This window comes from Pleurodeles waltl, chromosome 2_1 (assembly GCF_031143425.1).
Source record: "Pleurodeles waltl isolate 20211129_DDA chromosome 2_1, aPleWal1.hap1.20221129, whole genome shotgun sequence".
Classification (NCBI taxonomy): domain Eukaryota; kingdom Metazoa; phylum Chordata; class Amphibia; order Caudata; family Salamandridae; genus Pleurodeles; species Pleurodeles waltl.
Genome location: NC_090438.1, coordinates 200,235,048 through 200,252,651, shown reverse-complemented (window position 1 = coordinate 200,252,651; position 17,604 = coordinate 200,235,048). Strand labels below are relative to the sequence as shown.

The 17,604-nt window shown below is 47.7% G+C and overlaps 1 protein-coding gene across 1 annotated transcript; it reads left to right on the top strand.

Annotated features, from left to right (window-relative positions):
• The first annotated feature begins 12,127 nt into the window (after nucleotides 1-12,127).
• On the top strand, nucleotides 12,128-17,337 carry HMGB3 (high mobility group box 3). Its single transcript, XM_069212398.1, has 5 exons — nucleotides 12,128-12,247; nucleotides 14,638-14,796; nucleotides 14,917-15,056; nucleotides 15,920-16,094; nucleotides 16,345-17,337. The coding sequence occupies exons 2-5, from the start codon at nucleotides 14,647-14,649 to the stop codon at nucleotides 16,489-16,491; spliced, it is 612 nt and encodes a 203-aa protein (XP_069068499.1). The 5' UTR covers nucleotides 12,128-12,247; nucleotides 14,638-14,646; the 3' UTR covers nucleotides 16,492-17,337.
• Nucleotides 17,338-17,604: the final 267 nt, after the last annotated feature.

Here is a 17,604-nt window from a genome sequence, read left to right as displayed (position 1 = left end):
CAAGCTACTAAACCAAGAACGAAGAAAGACCTACGATCATTCCTAGGCTTAGTAGGGTACTACCGCAGATTTATCCCCAATTATTCTACCATTGCTGCCCCTCTGACTGACCTCCTGACTAAACAAAACCCCATGAAACTGGCCCCATTTACCAACTCCCAACAGAGTAGTTTTGATCGATTAAAACATTCCCTTACCACAGACCCAATACTAAAATGTCCCGATTTCTCAAACAGTTTTCACTTATATACTGATGCTTCGGACGTCAGTCTCGGAGCTGTACTCACCCAGCCCGATGGAGAGGGTTTTGACCACCCTGTGGTTTTTCTAAGTAGAAAACTGTTTCCGCGAGAGACCTATTACCCAACTATCGAAAAAGAATGTCTCGCCATCAAATGGGCTGTGGACTCCTTGCAGTATTATCTCTTAGGCAGGTCCTTCGTTTTATTTACTGACCATGCCCCTCTCACCTGGCTTGCCTCTCATGAAGACACCAACTCCAGAATCTTGAGATGGTTCCTAGAGCTGCAACCATTTACATTCCAGGTACGCCACATCCCTGGTTCCCAACAAGGTCCTGCCGACTACCTCTCCCGGTTTCCTCCTTCGTCCTCCTCGGTCCTCGAGCAATCCCGATCCTGGGTAGGGGACTGTAGACGGGTCGCGGAAACCGCGTCTTACTTACCCCGAATCCGCCATTACTCGGCAGGCTTCCCAGAGACGACGTTGCGTTCCCCTGGCAACGAGGGGACGCCACGCCGTAACAGCTACGACGACTTCCGGGTTCCGGCGGAAGAAAAGAAATTGCAATTTGCGACTTTCTAAACAGGGTCGCAATTTTAAGGAATCGCTATTTTAGCGATTCCTTAAAATTGCGTTCAGAATGTCTTTCATACATTCTGAAATGGCTTTTTGCATTCGCACCGTTTGCAAATGAAAAAGCTTTCATACATCTGGCCCTAGATCTTTTAAAGCTGCTTCAAAAACATTAACTCTCCACTTACTACAGCTTTTGGAATTCTGGTGTACATTTCCAGTCGTAAAGGTCCTAAAGAATGCAACAGGATTATTTTCTTCTCTTCTACTTTCAAATCTCCCTTTTTATCCACAGTGTTAATATAGTTAACAAAATATTCTCTCCACTCTATCCACACTATCGTCGGAGAGAGAACAATCTCTTAAACCTCAGAGACATTTATTTCAAGGGATCCTCGAATATCCTGATAGACCACCTCAGCAGGACTCATACAAGATCACAGGAGTATGTTCTGAGTCCTCTCACACCAAAATGCCCAGCTGCTTATTCTGTTGAAGAGGTTTCAGTACCACATTGCATTAGGCATGGATGCTCTGACCAGTCTCCGGCCTGAGTCTCCTCTATGCTTTCCCCCTATTCCTCTAATCCCAAGAGTAAAAAATGTACCGTTGGTTAATCAAAACCATTGCAATAGCAATCACATAACATTTTAACACCATGATATCAATTTATTGGCATGCCTCCATTGGCCCTATGCATTTATTGTTAAAGTGCTTGATACTGAAATGACTCAATTAACCTTTTAAATATACTAAAATAAACACACAACAATACTAATTCCAAAAGCCTAAAAATATCTAAAACCATGTGCTTCCCAGAGCAGTATGATTCGGTACTAAAGAGCATAGTGCTGGGATACCCCATGAACCTGAAAGTGCTAGAATGAACAATGATATTCTGGTGTTAAACCATGCGGCTACCATTAGGAAAATCTTACCACTAGAATGCCCTGAGCTTGAACGGACTCCTCAGCTCAAACTTATCCAGTGTTTGGTGTTTCCCAATCCCTAAAGATACATTACTAAAGTAGTTAGTGGTAAATTATCCAATGGACCTGAGCATGCTAGGAATGACAACCATACACTAAAATCCAACATTACATCCTCACTTGGAAAATCTTGCCCCTCAAGAGCCCTGAGCGCATAAAGACTCCTAAACTCAGATATATCTAATACTTGGTTTTTTCCCCAATCACTGGGGATAGCCCAAAAACCTCCCTCCAACCTCCATGAAAGATTAAAAGCCATATAGTTGAAAGTAATTATGTTACTTGCTTTATTCCTTCGAGTTTCAAAATCCTGAGGTCATGTGACCTTTGTTACTCTGAACAAGGAAGTCTAAACCTGTAAAAGAGTCCTGGTATTAATTTCCAACCATGTTCATGTACTTAAGGTCTAAAGCCAAATAGATAAGAGGGATTATGTATTGCCATTTCTACTTACTACAGCTCAATTACTACTTGTTGCAGGTATTTCAAAAGGTGGCTTTTGGCTTTCAGCTGTACATCACCCCTCTAAACATACTAAGTTTGCTGCCTCAATTGTCCTTACACCTAACCATGTTCTTTCTTATAAGCAGAAAACGTGGACATAGGCAAATTATATGAGACAGCGAATCTACATGATAACCTTATCCTTTACAAAATTCATAATTAGATATGTTCTTCCTATATTCAAATGAATTAAGAGGTAGCAACAAGAACAGAAGTCGGATATATTTCGCTTGTAAACATTGTTTCATGTTCTTCAGAAGATTTGGCTGGAAAGACAGTCATATCATGAGAATAATAGATGTGCTCTGGACAACTTGTCAAGTACCTAAATGTTTTTCATATATGAGTGCAACCTCAATGCTAACGTGGCTTGAGCTTTGAAGTTTATGTAGTCAGTCTCCTTTTCCCAATTTTCCATTCGCTCTAGTTCTTTTAGAATCTTGTTCACATTTTAGATGTCATCCCTGATGTGGATTATCTGATAATTTTGCTGCTCTATTCAAATCAAAATTTTGAGGGATTTCTACAATGCACTTATCAAAAGCAATATTACTGTGTATCCGCTAAGGTGGATAGGTTGACTATCCCAAATTCCAGTCTAAATTGGCAGACCGTCAAACTTTTAGTTAGGCCAAATACTGCCCTGATGGTATCCAAGTAAATTTCCTCCATTTTTCTATGCAGCTTAAAGCCCCAGGTTAGGGACCAATATAAATGTGCTGGTGCCACTTTTGCTTTAAATACATCTAGCACACTAGTGCCACTAGAGCTGAAAAAGCTGCTATTCATTTCCGCAGTACGTTTGCAGATGACAAGCACAGTTGTGCGTTGCTTTTAGCTGGCGATTGCACATTAGTTTACTGTCTAAAAATACACCAAGATATAAGTAGCAAGTGTACTTGATCTTGGATGCTCGAAATTCATAATTGTGGTTTATTCGACAGACTTACTCCATCTGGATGTTGAAGAGGTTCGGCTGTGGCGGTTACGGAGTAGTCAGTGTCATAGCCAAACCTATGGCCCGACTGCATTAAAATTGGCCAGGCGGACCATTATCTTGGCAGTAAGGGTACTCCATTGCTGTTGTGCTGGAGTATGCTTACCACCAAGATATATATCGGGCCCATAGTTTTTTCTATCTTTTATTTTGATGGCACCAAAGATACTTTACTGTTCATTAATTGGCACATCCTCTGTTGAAATGGCATACTTGGGATCATACTGAGGGCTTCTATATTGAATACACTCTCTAAAATGGCTAGTGCCAACAATACATTTCTGTTGATTATCTGGACAAACCTCCATTAACATGGCCTGCATGGGTTCATACTGAAGGCTTCACCATTGAATTTCGTCAGAACGGAGCTGATGTTATCCTCTTCCACTAGCTCATTTGCTATTGATTGATCATAATAAAGCTGTGATAAATACTTCACACAACATTCCGCCTGGATACTATTTGTTTTAGTTTTTGATTGTTCTAACTTGTGCATGAACTTCTGAAAAGCCCTACTGTCCTATGTATGGGCCCATTAGCTGATGTTATACCATCTCCTGGTATCAAATGCAGTCTTACCTTCCCAACATGTCCTTCAATAACTTTGCCTGATGCCTTTAAAGGTTAGGATCAGAGGTGGTCATTACAACATTGACGGTAAAAGCCGCTTACCGCCGTGCAGAAGACTGCCAACACACCACCGCGGCCGCGGAATTCCGCCACGGCCATTATGACCCAAAGGCCGGAATCCGCCAAAATCTAGACACCCACACAAGTCTGCCACACCAAAGGTCAGTGATAAACTGGCGATAAGAAATCCTCCACCGTCACGCCAACAGGAATACGCCCACACTATCACGACTCACGAATCCACGCGGCAGTCTTTCAACCGCGGTATTCCATTGGCGGTACACACCTCCGCGCTCAAAATACACACACATTTACAAAACACAGCCACATTGGACAATTCGAAATACACACACCTGATACACATACAGACACCTATCCCACACACCCAATACAATATAAAACACACACCTGCATTACCCACAAACCCCTACGACAACAATTGCGACAGAAGGCCAGAGAGAGACACCGCCATCTACATACTCAACACCATCACCCACATTACATCCACGCACCTCACACAACACACCACTAAATATCACCCCACACATCACAACCCACACCACCCCACACATCACCCACACCACCCCATGACACCGCAAAGACACCCCAGGTTCTCTGAGGAGGAGCTCAGGGTCATGGCGGGTAGAGCCACAGCTATTCGGATCACAGGTGCAGCACACCTCCATAGCTAGGAAGATGGAGCTATGGCGAAGAATCGTGGACAGGGTCAACGCAGTGGGACAGCACCCAAGAACTAGGAAAGACATCAGGAAGAGGTGGAACGACCTACGGGGGAAGGTGCGTTCCGTGGTCTCAAGACACCACATTGCTGGACAGAGGACTGGCGGCGGACCCCCAACTCCTCCCCCACAACTAACAAAATGGGAGGAGCAGGTCTTGGCTATTCTGCATCCTGAGGGCCTCGCAGGAGTAGCTGGAGGAATGGACTCTGGTAAGTCAAATCTTTACTACTATATCCCCCACCCTCCCTGCATGCCATCACATACCCCCACCCTCGCCCTCACCCCATCACTCCTACTCCTCACACATGTCCCAATATCACAACCCACCCATCCCAAACCCAAGCCCTGCATGCAGCACCAAAGCATGGCCACTGCACATACCCATACACCCCCCTAAACCATCATCACACAAGGTCCCACACAAGAATGCAAGCACTGGGGTACACGGTCACCCACCCATTGCACACCATGGCACACACAGATGCAATAATCATGCCTTTAACGCCCTGCAGGACCCCTACCCAACGTCACTGGACAGGAGGGTCCAGACATGTCCACGCCACCAACAGAAGAGGCCCACAGTGATGACAGCACCTCTGTCCAACTGGATCTAGATGACCAGCCGGCCCATCTGGGACTCCGGGACAGTCGGTTCCCCTCACACTGGCACAAGCCACTACAGGGCTTCCCCCCTCTGGAAACACCAGCACAGCACCCACCCAGCGGGCCCATACCTCTGTCCCCAGGACACGTCAATCAGCAGTGTGTCCACCACTACAGGGAACTCAGGATAACCCACCACCCCAACAACAACAGGGACCTGGGGGCAGTGGCAGTGGGCACACGGTTCAGGGGAAAGAGGCACAGGAACACAGGGGAACTGGGAGGGCTGTTGTGCGACAGGGGGAGGACAGGCCCAGGGAATCCACTCTCCACAAGGCCCTCTCCAATATCATGGGAGCCTACCACCATTCCCAGAAGATGATGGCAATGGTACTGGCCAAGTTTCAGGAGACCCAGCGGCTGCAGGAGGAACAGTATTTGGGCTTCAGGGAGGAACTCAAATCCATCCATTCCACCCTGGGCACCATTGTAGGGGTGCTGAAGGAACTTCTCAACACCAGGAGGGACACTGTGGCACAACAAGAGGCCCCTGACACTATCCCTGGATGATGACCTGCCCACCACCTCCGCCGGCGCTAGTGGACAGGAGGCACCGCCACAGGACCACCACACCAGCACCCCACCCCCTGCAGAGGGAGAACCACCCCGTAAACGGTCCCTGAGATCCAGGACAAAGACAGAGAACGATGCCAAGACCCCCGCCAAGAAATGAGACCACCCTGATTGTCATCCATTTGTCCCACCTTGTCACCCTGTCCATACTTAAACTGCCCCAGCTCCACTTCCTATGCCCCTTTGGACAATGCACCTGTGAGACTAACAGACTGGACTCTGCCGTGGAAATTCCTACACCATCACCCCTCACCATTTTACAACCCCCTCCAATATTGAGCACTTAAATAAACACCCTTACAGCACAAAACAATCTGGAGTCTGTCTGTGATTTCGAAACAGTGCCAAAATGCTCTTTCAAATGTAATGTCAACATACCTATGTCACACAGCTCTAGTCCATGAGGAAACAAAGCAGATGTCACACAGTGGGACCCACATCTGTGAAATCGTAAGGGAAAGTGACAACTCAGTAACCATACACTGGGTGAAAATGACAGACAGTAGAGAGGTAGTAGATTTAAATTAGATGTAGCAGGCAGGTTTGTCTTCCTAGCTGTGTCTGCATTGGTTAACATTGGACCCTATGGGTCCCAGGAGCCAATGACGATGTACGCCGGCGGTGACGGTACACACTGCTGCGGACGTGACCGCCATTTTCTCTCTGTTCAATCACTCGATACCTGATCTTCGACAGGAGAGCACCTACACTGCAAGTGCTGCTGTGACCTCAGTCTGGAAGAGACAATGGCTCGTGTGTCTGGGGAAAGGGCCCCTGCCTTCAGCACGGAGGAGTTGGAGAAACTTCGGGATGGGGTCCTCCCCCAGTACACGCTACTCTACGGTCCTCCAGACAAACAGGTAAGTACACTATGAGCATGCTGTATGGGCAATGCATGTGTGGAGTGGGGTGGATGAAAGATGGGGGGGTGGGTGAGAATGAGCCGTGCCTGAAACGATGGTGAGTGCATGTGCGTCATGGCAAGAGTAGGGATGCGGTCCAATGACTGTGATGGTGCAGTTGGTAATTACTACTTTTTCCCCTGTACAATTCCTGTAAGTCAGCGCCCACCAGAAGAAGGACGTCTGGCATGCCATCGCCAAGGAAGTCCGGACCCTGGGGGTCTACCACAGACGGAGCACCCACTGTCGGAAAAGATGGGAGGACATTCGCCGCTGGAGCAAGAAGACGGCGGAGGCCCAGCTGGGGATGGCCTCCCAACGTAGGAGGAGTGCCCGTCGCACCATGACCCCCCCTGATGTTCAGGATCCTGGCGGTGGCGTACCCGGAGTTGGATGGGCGCTTGAGGGCATTACAGCAGGCACAAGGGGGTGAGTACACTCTCATTCTGATGATTCAGCGCGCACTGTAGGTGTATGGGTGGGGGAGGTGGGCTGTGGGTTCCCTTAGGCCAGGGCGAGTTTGGTAGTTAAGTTCCCTTCTTCAGGCAGGCCCTGTGGCACTCCACCCCACCTGTGTACAGTGCCAACTATACCTAGTCAGGCTCCTGTGACATCCATGTGTGCAGAAATCGGCCATAGCCTTGTAAGCCATGCCCCAGGGATTGAATAGTGGACCCCAAGTGTGCGGCGTAGTGCAGGGGACTTCTGTGTCTGTTGTGTCCGCCAACGGTAGCGGTATTGCATGCACTGAACATGCCTTTCTTCTGTCTTCCCCTCCCTTTTTGTGGTCTCCCTGTTCTTGTGTGTATTAGCATCATCAGGCGGAGGAGCAGTGGCACCGGTGCAGGAGGGAGCTGCATCCCACATGGCCCTGGAAGGCGAGACTACGGACTCCGAATTCACCAGTGGGACAGAGGATGGGGACAGGAGCTGACACCAGCGAGACGGACTCCTCCTCTGATGGGAGCTCCCTTGCGGTGGCGGCACCATCTATGCCCCCCGCATCTACTGGTACAGCCGCCACCCCCCTACCAGCACCGCCCTCCCAGCAGCCCCTCAGCTTTTGCCCCGTGCCCGCTCACCCAGGAGGGTGGGCATCACCTTCGCCCCAGGCACCTCAGGCCCTGCCCCAGTCAGCCCTGCTGCCCTCAGTGAGGAGGCCATTGACCTCCCCAGGTCCCTCACTGTTGGGCAGTCTACCATTTTGAATGCCATCCAGGGTGTAGAGAGGCAGTTGCAACAAACCAATGCATTCCTGGAGGGCATTCACTCTGGTCAGGCAGCCCTTCAGCGAGCTTTTCAGACTCTGGCCTCAGCACTGATGGCAGCCATTGTCCCTGTCTCTAGCCTCCCCCCTCCAACTTCCTCCACCCAGACCCACACCCCTGTACCTCAGCCTATCACAAGCACACCATCAGACCCGCATGCACACACCTCAACACACAAGGGAAGCTCTGGCAAACATAAGCACCATGCATCCCACAGGCACTCACGCAAGCATCACACACATGCAGACACACCAACATCCACTGCCTCCACTGTGTCCCCCTCCTCCTCGTCTCCCTCCTCCCTCCCTGTCTCGTCTCCACTCACACCTGCATGCACTACATCCTCAGCCACTACGTCCATCACCAGCACACACACCACCACACCCCGCTCACGTGCAGTCACCACCCCACTACCATTCACACATCCCCTGTGTCCTCTCCCAGTGTGTCTGTGCAGCCACCTCCCAAGGTACACAAACGCAGCCACACACCCACCCAACAGCCATCCACCTCACGACAGCCTCCAGCCCATGCACCTTCACCCAAAGTCAGCAAACGTACACCTCCTACAACCACTACCTCTTCCTCCACTCCCAAACCCCCTCCATCTACCCGTCCCAGTGTGTCCAAAAAACTTTTCCTGTCCAACCTTGACCTCTTTCCCTCACCTCCCCACCCCTTCAGTCTCCTAGGGCCCGACTCTCCAGGTCCCAAACTAGCACCTCAGCTACAACATCGGCGGGACCAGTGGTTCCAGTAGTCACCGGATTCTGGAGTGCACCAGGCAGCAGGGCAGCCAGTGTGGCAAGGAGCCACAGCACGGACAGTCCCCCACCTGTCAAGCATCAAAGGTTGGCCAGTGCCCGGCGGGAGAGGGGAAAGAAATCAGCCACCAAAGCCGCTCCCAGGGGTCCAGTTGGGAGTGTGGAGACAGCTGCGACACCATCCAAGGTGGGGAAGGGGCACAGTAAAACCAGCAAGTCTGGGAAGATCAGCACGGCGGACAAGACCGCCAGCAGCCCCGCTGCCATAGACAGGACCGCCAGCAGCAGCCACACTGCCCAGGAGAAGAACGCCAGCAGCAGCCACACTGCCAAGGAGGCGACCGCCAGCAGCCCCGCTGCCACAGACAGGTCCGCTGGCAGCAGCCCCGCTGCCCAGGAGGCGACCGCCAGCAGCCCCGCTGCCACAGACAGGACCACCAGCAGCAGCCCCGCAGCCCAGGAGGCGACCGCCAGCAGCCCCGCAGGCCAGGACAAGACTGCCACCAGCTGAACCGCTGCCAAGGACACCGCCGCCACAGACACCGCCGACACAAGCACCGCTGCCAAGGACACCGCCGCCACCAGCACCGCTGCCAAGGACGCCGCCGCCACAAGCACCGCTGCCAAGGACACCGCCGCCACAAGCACCGCTGAACAGGACACCGCCGCCACCAGCACCGCTGAACAGGACACCACTGCAAGCACCGCTGAACAGGACACCGCCGCAAGCACCGCTGAACAGGACACCGCCGCCACCAGCACCGCAGGCCAATGAGCGCCAAAAGCTCTGACGCTACTGAGACCGCCACGAGCAGGATGAAGCACTCTGGGCACAAAGCCCCCTCCAGAACCAGTGGAGATTTACATCCACTACCTCTGTTCTAGGCAGGATGAAGCAATCTGGGCACAAAGCCCCCTCCAGAATCAGTGGAGAATGTTATCCACTTGAGAGACTGTGGCTTTGCACTCCCCAGGATTGAACAGTGGGCAAACCACCCACTGTAGAGACTTGTGAGACTGTGGCTTTGCACTCCCCAGGATTGAACAGTGGGCAAACCACCCACTGTAGAGACTTGTGAGACTGTGGCTTTGCACTCCCCAAGATTGAACAGTGGGCAAACCACCCCCTGTAGAGACTTGAGAGACTGTGGCTTTGCACTCCCCAGGATTGAACTGTGGGCATGGAGCCCCCTCGTGGATTTGGCGTTGTGCACTCAACCGGCTGAGGTGCCCCCCCTTCCCTTCCCCCTGAGGTGCCTGTTTTATTTCCAACTGATGCCCCTGCAGTGTTCTCTCAGTCTTGTTCGGGTATTGAGTGTGGGCTTCGCCCATGCCTTTTGGGCCCAGTGATCCACGGACTATGGTGGTGGAATCCCTTGGACTTGTGTTCTTGGTGTATATAATGGTATATAGTATAAATGTATATATTTGTAAATATTTTTGATGTAGGTAATTGAATATATCACAATTATTCGACTCATTTCCTTTTGTCCTTGCATTCTTCCAGGGGGGGTTGAGGGGTTTAACTGTTATGTGTCAATATGTATTAGCGTGTGTGTTGCAGTGGGTGAGGGTGGGGGTGTTGCGTGTTGCATGTGTGTGTCACTGTTTTTTCCCTCCCCCCTCCCCTGTGTCGTAGATGCAGTACTCACCGTTGTCTTCGGTCTTTAATCTTGTCATGCTGTATCGTCCTGCTTATTGCAGTCCACGCTTTGCTATCTAAGATGCAGTTGCTTTATTAAAGCATTATTGAAATATATACTGCCTCTGTTTGTCATTATGTATGGGAGACTAATGTAACTGAGAGAAATGGATGAGACCTGAGTGACCACGGCATCCCTAAGAAACCAGTTATGTCATGCGCTCGGCTGCCCAATCATTCCTGCCCTTGGGTAGAGATGAGGCACTGCTAGTTAGCCGGAGCAGAACCCGGATTGAAGCGACAGGTGTCACATGTAGTGGGTTAGACTCAGTCTCCCACACCGCAGGCGATTCTGCCACTCGAAATCCAGTAGTCTCATTAGAATAATGAGAGCCTGCGCAACAGGAGGTGTACGTTCTCGGAACCAGCAGTTGCCTGCTGACGAGGACAAGAGCACCACGCATGAGACTATCAGCTCGCAATAAACTTATGTTAACCATACCCAGGAGGAGCAGCAAAGACATTACTACATAGTTCTTTCAGAATGATCTGTGGGTATGAGTTGTGGACTGAACTTCTGTACTGTGAGCACTTCTCCTCCAGGTATGCTGCTTCTGAGTTGGCTGTGTGTGGCTCTTTTAATCAGTGCAGCTCTAGCTGCTTGCTATAGCATCATAGATAAGGACTGTAACAGAGAGGGGCACAGTGCTAGTTTCCCGACTACTTACTGGTAATCTTCATCACAGTGAGCTCTACTCTACCTCATACTTCCTGTCCACTCTCAGGTGGCTGTGAGTGCTTTGATAAATTGCTTTTTGCTTGCTGTTTCAGGACTTCCTGTGAAAGGTAAGAAATAGAATGCCTCCATTTGAGTAGGTAGGAGCTCACTACATCTAAAAATATTTTGTGCGTAATAGTTACAAGTAATCGGATCATTTTCGGATAGTCCTCACAGATGCGCGCAACACAACTGCAAAACCAGATATGACATCCAAGATCAGGATAACTGGAATCACAACATACATGCACAAAGGTCAAGCACATATCAGTTGAGAGGTAGTACAGCATGGCTGGAGGCGTGGCATGGTGGTTTGGACACCAGCATATACTCCGAAAGGTTGTAAGTTCGCAACCACATTCGATATAGCTACCTTCAAATACATTTGCCAAAGCGTGTTTTATAGGCAAGGGTTTAGTTTCTCGTTGGAGTGTATAATAGCACTGTTACCATCATCTGCATTTCACTCACGCGGTATTATCATGGTATGCGTGCAAATTCATAAACGCCTCTCGGCCATTAGGTTTCAAAATCAACGTAGCCCAGTATTTCCAATGCGTGCATTATGGTATGCGCCTTCTGGTGATATAGCGCGCAAAAGCACTGTCCGTGCATACCTTGGCTCGGTAAAGAAGTTGCACAGGTAGATGTGTGCGCATGGCAATGCAAGTGGGGCAGCAAGGGTGAGGGACGTACGTCCAAAACTTTCGTCCCCTCTCTTTCAGGCGGGAGTTTTTTGTTTGAATGAGTAATAACAATATAGACCCAATACACCAATCAGACCCATTGTCTAATGAATATCCAAGAAGTCAGTCTCAGCCAATGGTTGGGAGAGGAGGCTCTTTTAAACGGCTTCAGCTACCGGCCAATCAGACTGTTCTCGTGCATTGAAGGTAGCGCGAGGTTGTTGGAGGAGATCAGTGCTGCTGCGGAACTCGAGCCGTGCCCTGTGTTTCCAATACGAAGTGAACAGCACAGGTAAGTGGAATCGTCGCTGCTCGCTCCACCGTGTCTCTTATTTCTTAACCCAATAGCTTTATCTTTTCTTCAACTCTGCTGCGCGCTCCCGATTCTGCGGTTAACGTTTATCCATTGCTTGGCTCGTTCTTAAGTCCCGGCTGCTGCTCCTTTAGGCGAGCCTGATCGGTTCGTTTCTGTCTTTGGATTCGGCAATTATTGACCCTGTAGACTAGACGGCACCATATAACCCCACTTTATTGTTTTTTGAGGAAAGTGATAGTTTAAAGCATGTACAGTAATGTTTGGTTTTTTGTTTTTACCGCGTTTGAGTATCCCAGCTAAACTTTTTAACTGCTTTCCGTCCGCCCCCTTTCAGTGACTGAGAGTGACGGGAGTCTTAGCGCTTGACTTTCTTTGAGCGGAAAAAAACAATGTTTTATTTCTGTACATGCGTTTCGTTTGTAACTCTATTATTATGTGTTAGTTTGTGCGCTGTTATGGTGTGGGCGAGTGTTGTCCGGTGTGCGCATCGCTGCTTCTATATTCTGCATTAACATGGCTGTCCGTGCCTCTGACAGGATCATCGCCTTATGTTCTTGCTTATGGGGAGGGGGTGCCGTGTTCCTAAGCTGTTAACTCCTGTCGTGTAAGTTATAAAAATCTACTAACAATGTAGTCTCGCGTCCCCTCGCCTGCCCTCTCTGTTCTTGTGCTTCTCCTTTTATTGGGGTGTCTTGGTACCCCCTTTTGACTCAGCTGTTTCACAAACTCCCGTGCCTTCAGCGCAGCATTAATATGGCTGGCGAGCCTCATAGAGAAAGAAGAGACGCGTAAGGCGGAGGAGGGAGGGGGCGCCCTCTAACGACCCTTCTCGGCGCTCCCCCCTGCTACTCTTCTCGGAAAAAATGCCGCAGCCCCCACGGCCATCGCTTTTCCTACCTAGTCTTATCCCTTTGGTGGGCTTTTCTGTCGCCTTCGCTTGGATAGTCACTTTTTCGGCAGCTCTGCCGCGCCTGTCTGTGCCGATTGACGGACTGTATAATGGCTGCGCTGTAGAGTCTTTGTTAAACAGTGCAGCGCCAGTGGCGGGGGAGGGGGGACGTTGTAAACCGCTTGCTGCTCTTAAACCGCTAATAATTTTTGAATAAACAGATAGGGGGTCTGTTAGGAAAGCGCTTTCTGTATTGAATGCCGTTATCCCGGCGTGTTTTGCTATTTCCGACGCCTTGCAATTCTCTGTCAAGCCTCGGCGAGGGTGTGTGCGTGGCTTTGTTAGTGCAGCCTCGCTCCTGACAGAGAAGCCATTTTAGTGAATGGAGAGCTATGGCAAAGAAACAGCCGCGGCTCTGCTATATCCTCAATACCACACTATATACTATCATTGGAGCCGTACCCTCGTTGAGAAGTGCGCTCCCGCAGCCCCGAGCGAACCTGTTCTCAAAAAATACCCCCAAAATAGGCTTCAGGGACTCTTTTGAAGGGGACTTTCTTTCATGAGGAAGCTTTTCACAAAATGGAAGATGAATTATTGGTGTCGGGGTGACCCGTAGGTTTGTGCTGTGGATAGCCCTTCAGTTAAAGCACACATCATACATACACGGAGCCCATTCCCCGCACGTTATGCGATCCCGCGCCGGGACGCTTACTTTTCGCAGGTAGAAATAAGTTTTTATAGCATATTTTTTTTGTTTGTTGACTATGACCTTGGGTGTGGAGAAAGGAAAAGATGGCGGGAATCAAAACGCTGCATTTTTAATCGGACATTTTTTGCAAATTTTCATAATTTCGTTGGTGTTCGTTTTGTAATCGGTGCTAATACACCTGTACAGCCGTCGTGTATAATGGAGTTTTTCCTGCTTTTTTTTTATCGGTTTTATAGAATTATGCCAAAAAGTGATATATATTTTTAAATCAATTTGTGTAATCTAGTTGGTGATTTACGTTATTATCGCTATTTTCGACTGTTTTACATTTTTTATGACATTATTGTCTATTACTACCATTTCGTCGTTTTTAGGGTTGGTGTGAGTATGATCGGTTTTGTAGGACACTTTTAGCCTTAAATTATCTAAAATAGTAGATTCATTTGGCACACTTGAAGCCTACTGCCACCAGTAGTTCTGTGCAGTAACGCTTTGTTAGGGCTTCATTTTCAATGTTAATTTTAGGTGTTTACCTATGGTGCTTTGCCCACCCGCCCATAGGTTGGGAAAAGAATGCATTTGCACACGGCGTAGTTTATTTATCCCACACGAATCATTTAGGAGTAATTAATCGTTTACAAATAATAATAATAATAAAAATACAAAAATGATCAGTTTGAAAAAACGTAGTCCGTGTTGTCCAGTACACGCGTTATATATATTTATTTATTTATATATATATTTTTTTTCCCCTCTTTGCCACAGATCAGAAATATGGCAAAAGGAGACCCCAAGAAGCCCAAAGGCAAGATGTCTGCTTATGCCTACTTTGTGCAAACATGTCGCGACGAGCACAAAAAGAAAAGCCCCGAAATTCCAGTTAACTTCTCGGAGTTCTCCAAGAAGTGTTCTGAACGGTGGAAGGTAACTTATTTTTCAGTACCGTATCCTGAATGTCATTTCGTCTGAGGTTAATTTATAATTTAACTTTCCTTATCGGATGTCTGCGCACAATTAATCAGTGCTATAAATGCTTTGTTTCAGACCATGTCCGGCAAAGAGAAATCAAAGTTTGATGATTTGGCCAAAGCTGACAAAGTACGATATGACCGGGAAATGAAAGACTTTGGACCAACCAAGGGGGGCAAGAAAAAGAAGGATCCCAATGCTCCCAAAAGGCCTCCGTAAGTATTGGCTCAGAACAATGTTGCTTAAACATAACCACAGATTATTCGACAATGCGGTAAGATTAGGTTTTCCAGTGGGAGTAACTTCCAACACTGGTTTGTCTAGTACAGTGTTGAACACGTCGTAGCAGTTCAGAGACTCCACAACTGCGTGCAGTTATTTACAATCGTGGGGTTTCAAGCCTCTTTTTGAAGATTTGGGGATGATTCCTGGGTGACTGGTACATCGGACCCCATGGGATTCCACAGATGCACTGTAGTATTTCAATCCTGTTGACTGACTGCTGAGATTGGGCATACCACCCTGGTACCAAGACTTTGAAAAGCCCCGAGTGTGTTGTCCCACAAGTGGGTGTACTAGGGGCTTTGAGGAACCTATGCATACATGTTATGTGACTCAACAACACATGGCTTGGTAAAAAATCCGCTCCGTTGTATGACTGCCACCTATTTAGCGATTAGGTTACTGCCTTTGAATTCCATGAACCTCCATACTTGGGGCATCCTTGTAGGAGTTACTTGGTATCTGCATGGTTTTGATCCAACACTGGGGATGGACCCACATACCAAAGCCATATAATTAATCATATGTAAATACATGTGGGCCGCCTCCATCCTAGATAACTGCTCCATTACCAGTGTGCTCTTGTTATAGGAATTCATGGGTTTGTGTTCATTCTCCCACCAAGTACACTACTCATAGCCTACATCAGCTTTGTTGGACTTGGTTTGTTTCATATACACCTGGGTACCACTTTCGCAAACCTCCACCCCACCCCCCCACCCCCAAAAAAAAAATTCGTAGTCTGACTTGACATGCTGAATTATTTATATATATTTTTTTTCCCTTCCAACTCTAGCTCTGGCTTCTTCCTGTTCTGCTCCGATTTCCGCCCTAAGATTAAATCTACGAATCCTGGTATTTCCATTGGTGATATCGCAAAAAAATTGGGCGAAATGTGGAATAATCTCAGTGACGGTGAAAAACAACCTTACAACATAAAGGCAGGAAAGCTGAAGGAGAAATATGAAAAGGTGAGATGATTGTAATTGGGCAGAATAATTCGCTAGTATGAGGTTTGTACAGTTCTAGACCATTCTGTTTGTGTAGTTCTTAATTTGATTTTTCCACCTGTAACACAAACAGAATCATAGGTGTGAGTTTGAACTGTAAGGTGGACCTCCTGGTTTTTATCCGGTTTCCCCCTGTAGTAGTTGGATTTCAACGCAGATATCTGAATTTACTTACCTGGCATATTCTTGCTTTTTTTTTTTTTTTTTTTAGGATGTTGCAGACTACAAGTCCAAAGGCAAATTTGATGGTGCCAAGGTAGCTGCAAAGCCTGTTGCCCGGAAGAAGGTTGAGGAGGATGACGACGAGGATGAAGACGAAGAAGATGAGGACGAGGAAGAGGAGGAGGATGATGAATGAATGTCTGTGAATACCTTAGAGTAGTGGGGAATTACTACAAAAGACTCGACGTGGAGTTACTGCCCTCATTAAGTTTAATTACAAGATTGGATTATGCTCTTTGTAGTTTCGAAAATGCTCTTCTAGTTGAAACTGGTTTACTAAGTGGCAATGGGTGTATGAGCATCCTGAAACTGTATCAAAGTTGTAAATATTTCCAAACCTTTTTAAAATGGAGAGGGTGGGGGAATAAATACGGCGCTCTAGTGATCTCCTCCCTCCGCACTTTTGCTGTTGGTGTAACAAAGCATTTAAAAATGTTTCAAGCATTTTTTTTATTTGTAAGTTGTTCTATATGGTTATTTGCTAGATCATCCTGGGTTTCAAACTGTACATATTGGTAGTTTGTAAAATAAACTAGACCTGTTCTTGTGGTACGTGCTTGGAGTTATTGGTGCCTTGGGGAAGAGAATGTACTTCTTTGGAAGGTTATACCTACCATATGGTGCCATAGTGACCCAAAGCATGCACCGTGAGGGTAAATCTATTTACACTACAGTGAGCGTCTATTTAGCCTAAAAGTTGTATTTCTGTATATAGTGATAGGATTCTGAGGCAATTCTTAGTTGTGAAAGGGGGTTCATCTGGCATGGTATGAGTTTGTTTTAGTTAAGTGTGGTAGTTTTTTTTAAAACTATACAACTCTTGACGCATCACTTCACTGAATAAAAGTGAAGAGCAGGAGCCAGCAAATGTCCACAAGCGTTCTGTACTTAATTGCAATGTTATGTTTATTTTTTCTATGTTTTAGAATGCTGAAATGTTTTTTTGAAGCAAAATAAAACAGTATTACTTTTTTTAATATTGCATGTTTAGTTTGGCTGAAATGCTCATTGTCAGTAAGGTGCCTTTAAATCCACAAGTTCTGTAAACTCCATGTTGCAATATTAAAAATTAAGTAAATGCTAAAGGACAATGCTGCAGGGAGGCCCAGACTTCTGGCATAGGCAAGCCTACGTTTTGGCATGCTTTGCCTTTGTTTCAAAGCAACGGCGTGCTGGTCGTCTGGTTCAAAGTCCATGTCTTGTACACTTCCTGTTTCTAACTGCCGCCCAGGATCTAGCTACGTCCAAT

Coding starts and splice junctions, on each gene's coding strand:
- HMGB3 (XM_069212398.1), top strand. CDS start 14,647: ATGGCAAAAGGAGACCCCAAGAAGCCCAAAGGCAAGATGTCTGCTTAT. Junction 15,057..15,919: donor AATGCTCCCAAAAGGCCTCC/GTAAGTATTGGC, acceptor TTCCAACTCTAG/CTCTGGCTTCTTCCTGTTCT. Junction 16,095..16,344: donor TGAAGGAGAAATATGAAAAG/GTGAGATGATTG, acceptor TTTTTTTTTTAG/GATGTTGCAGACTACAAGTC.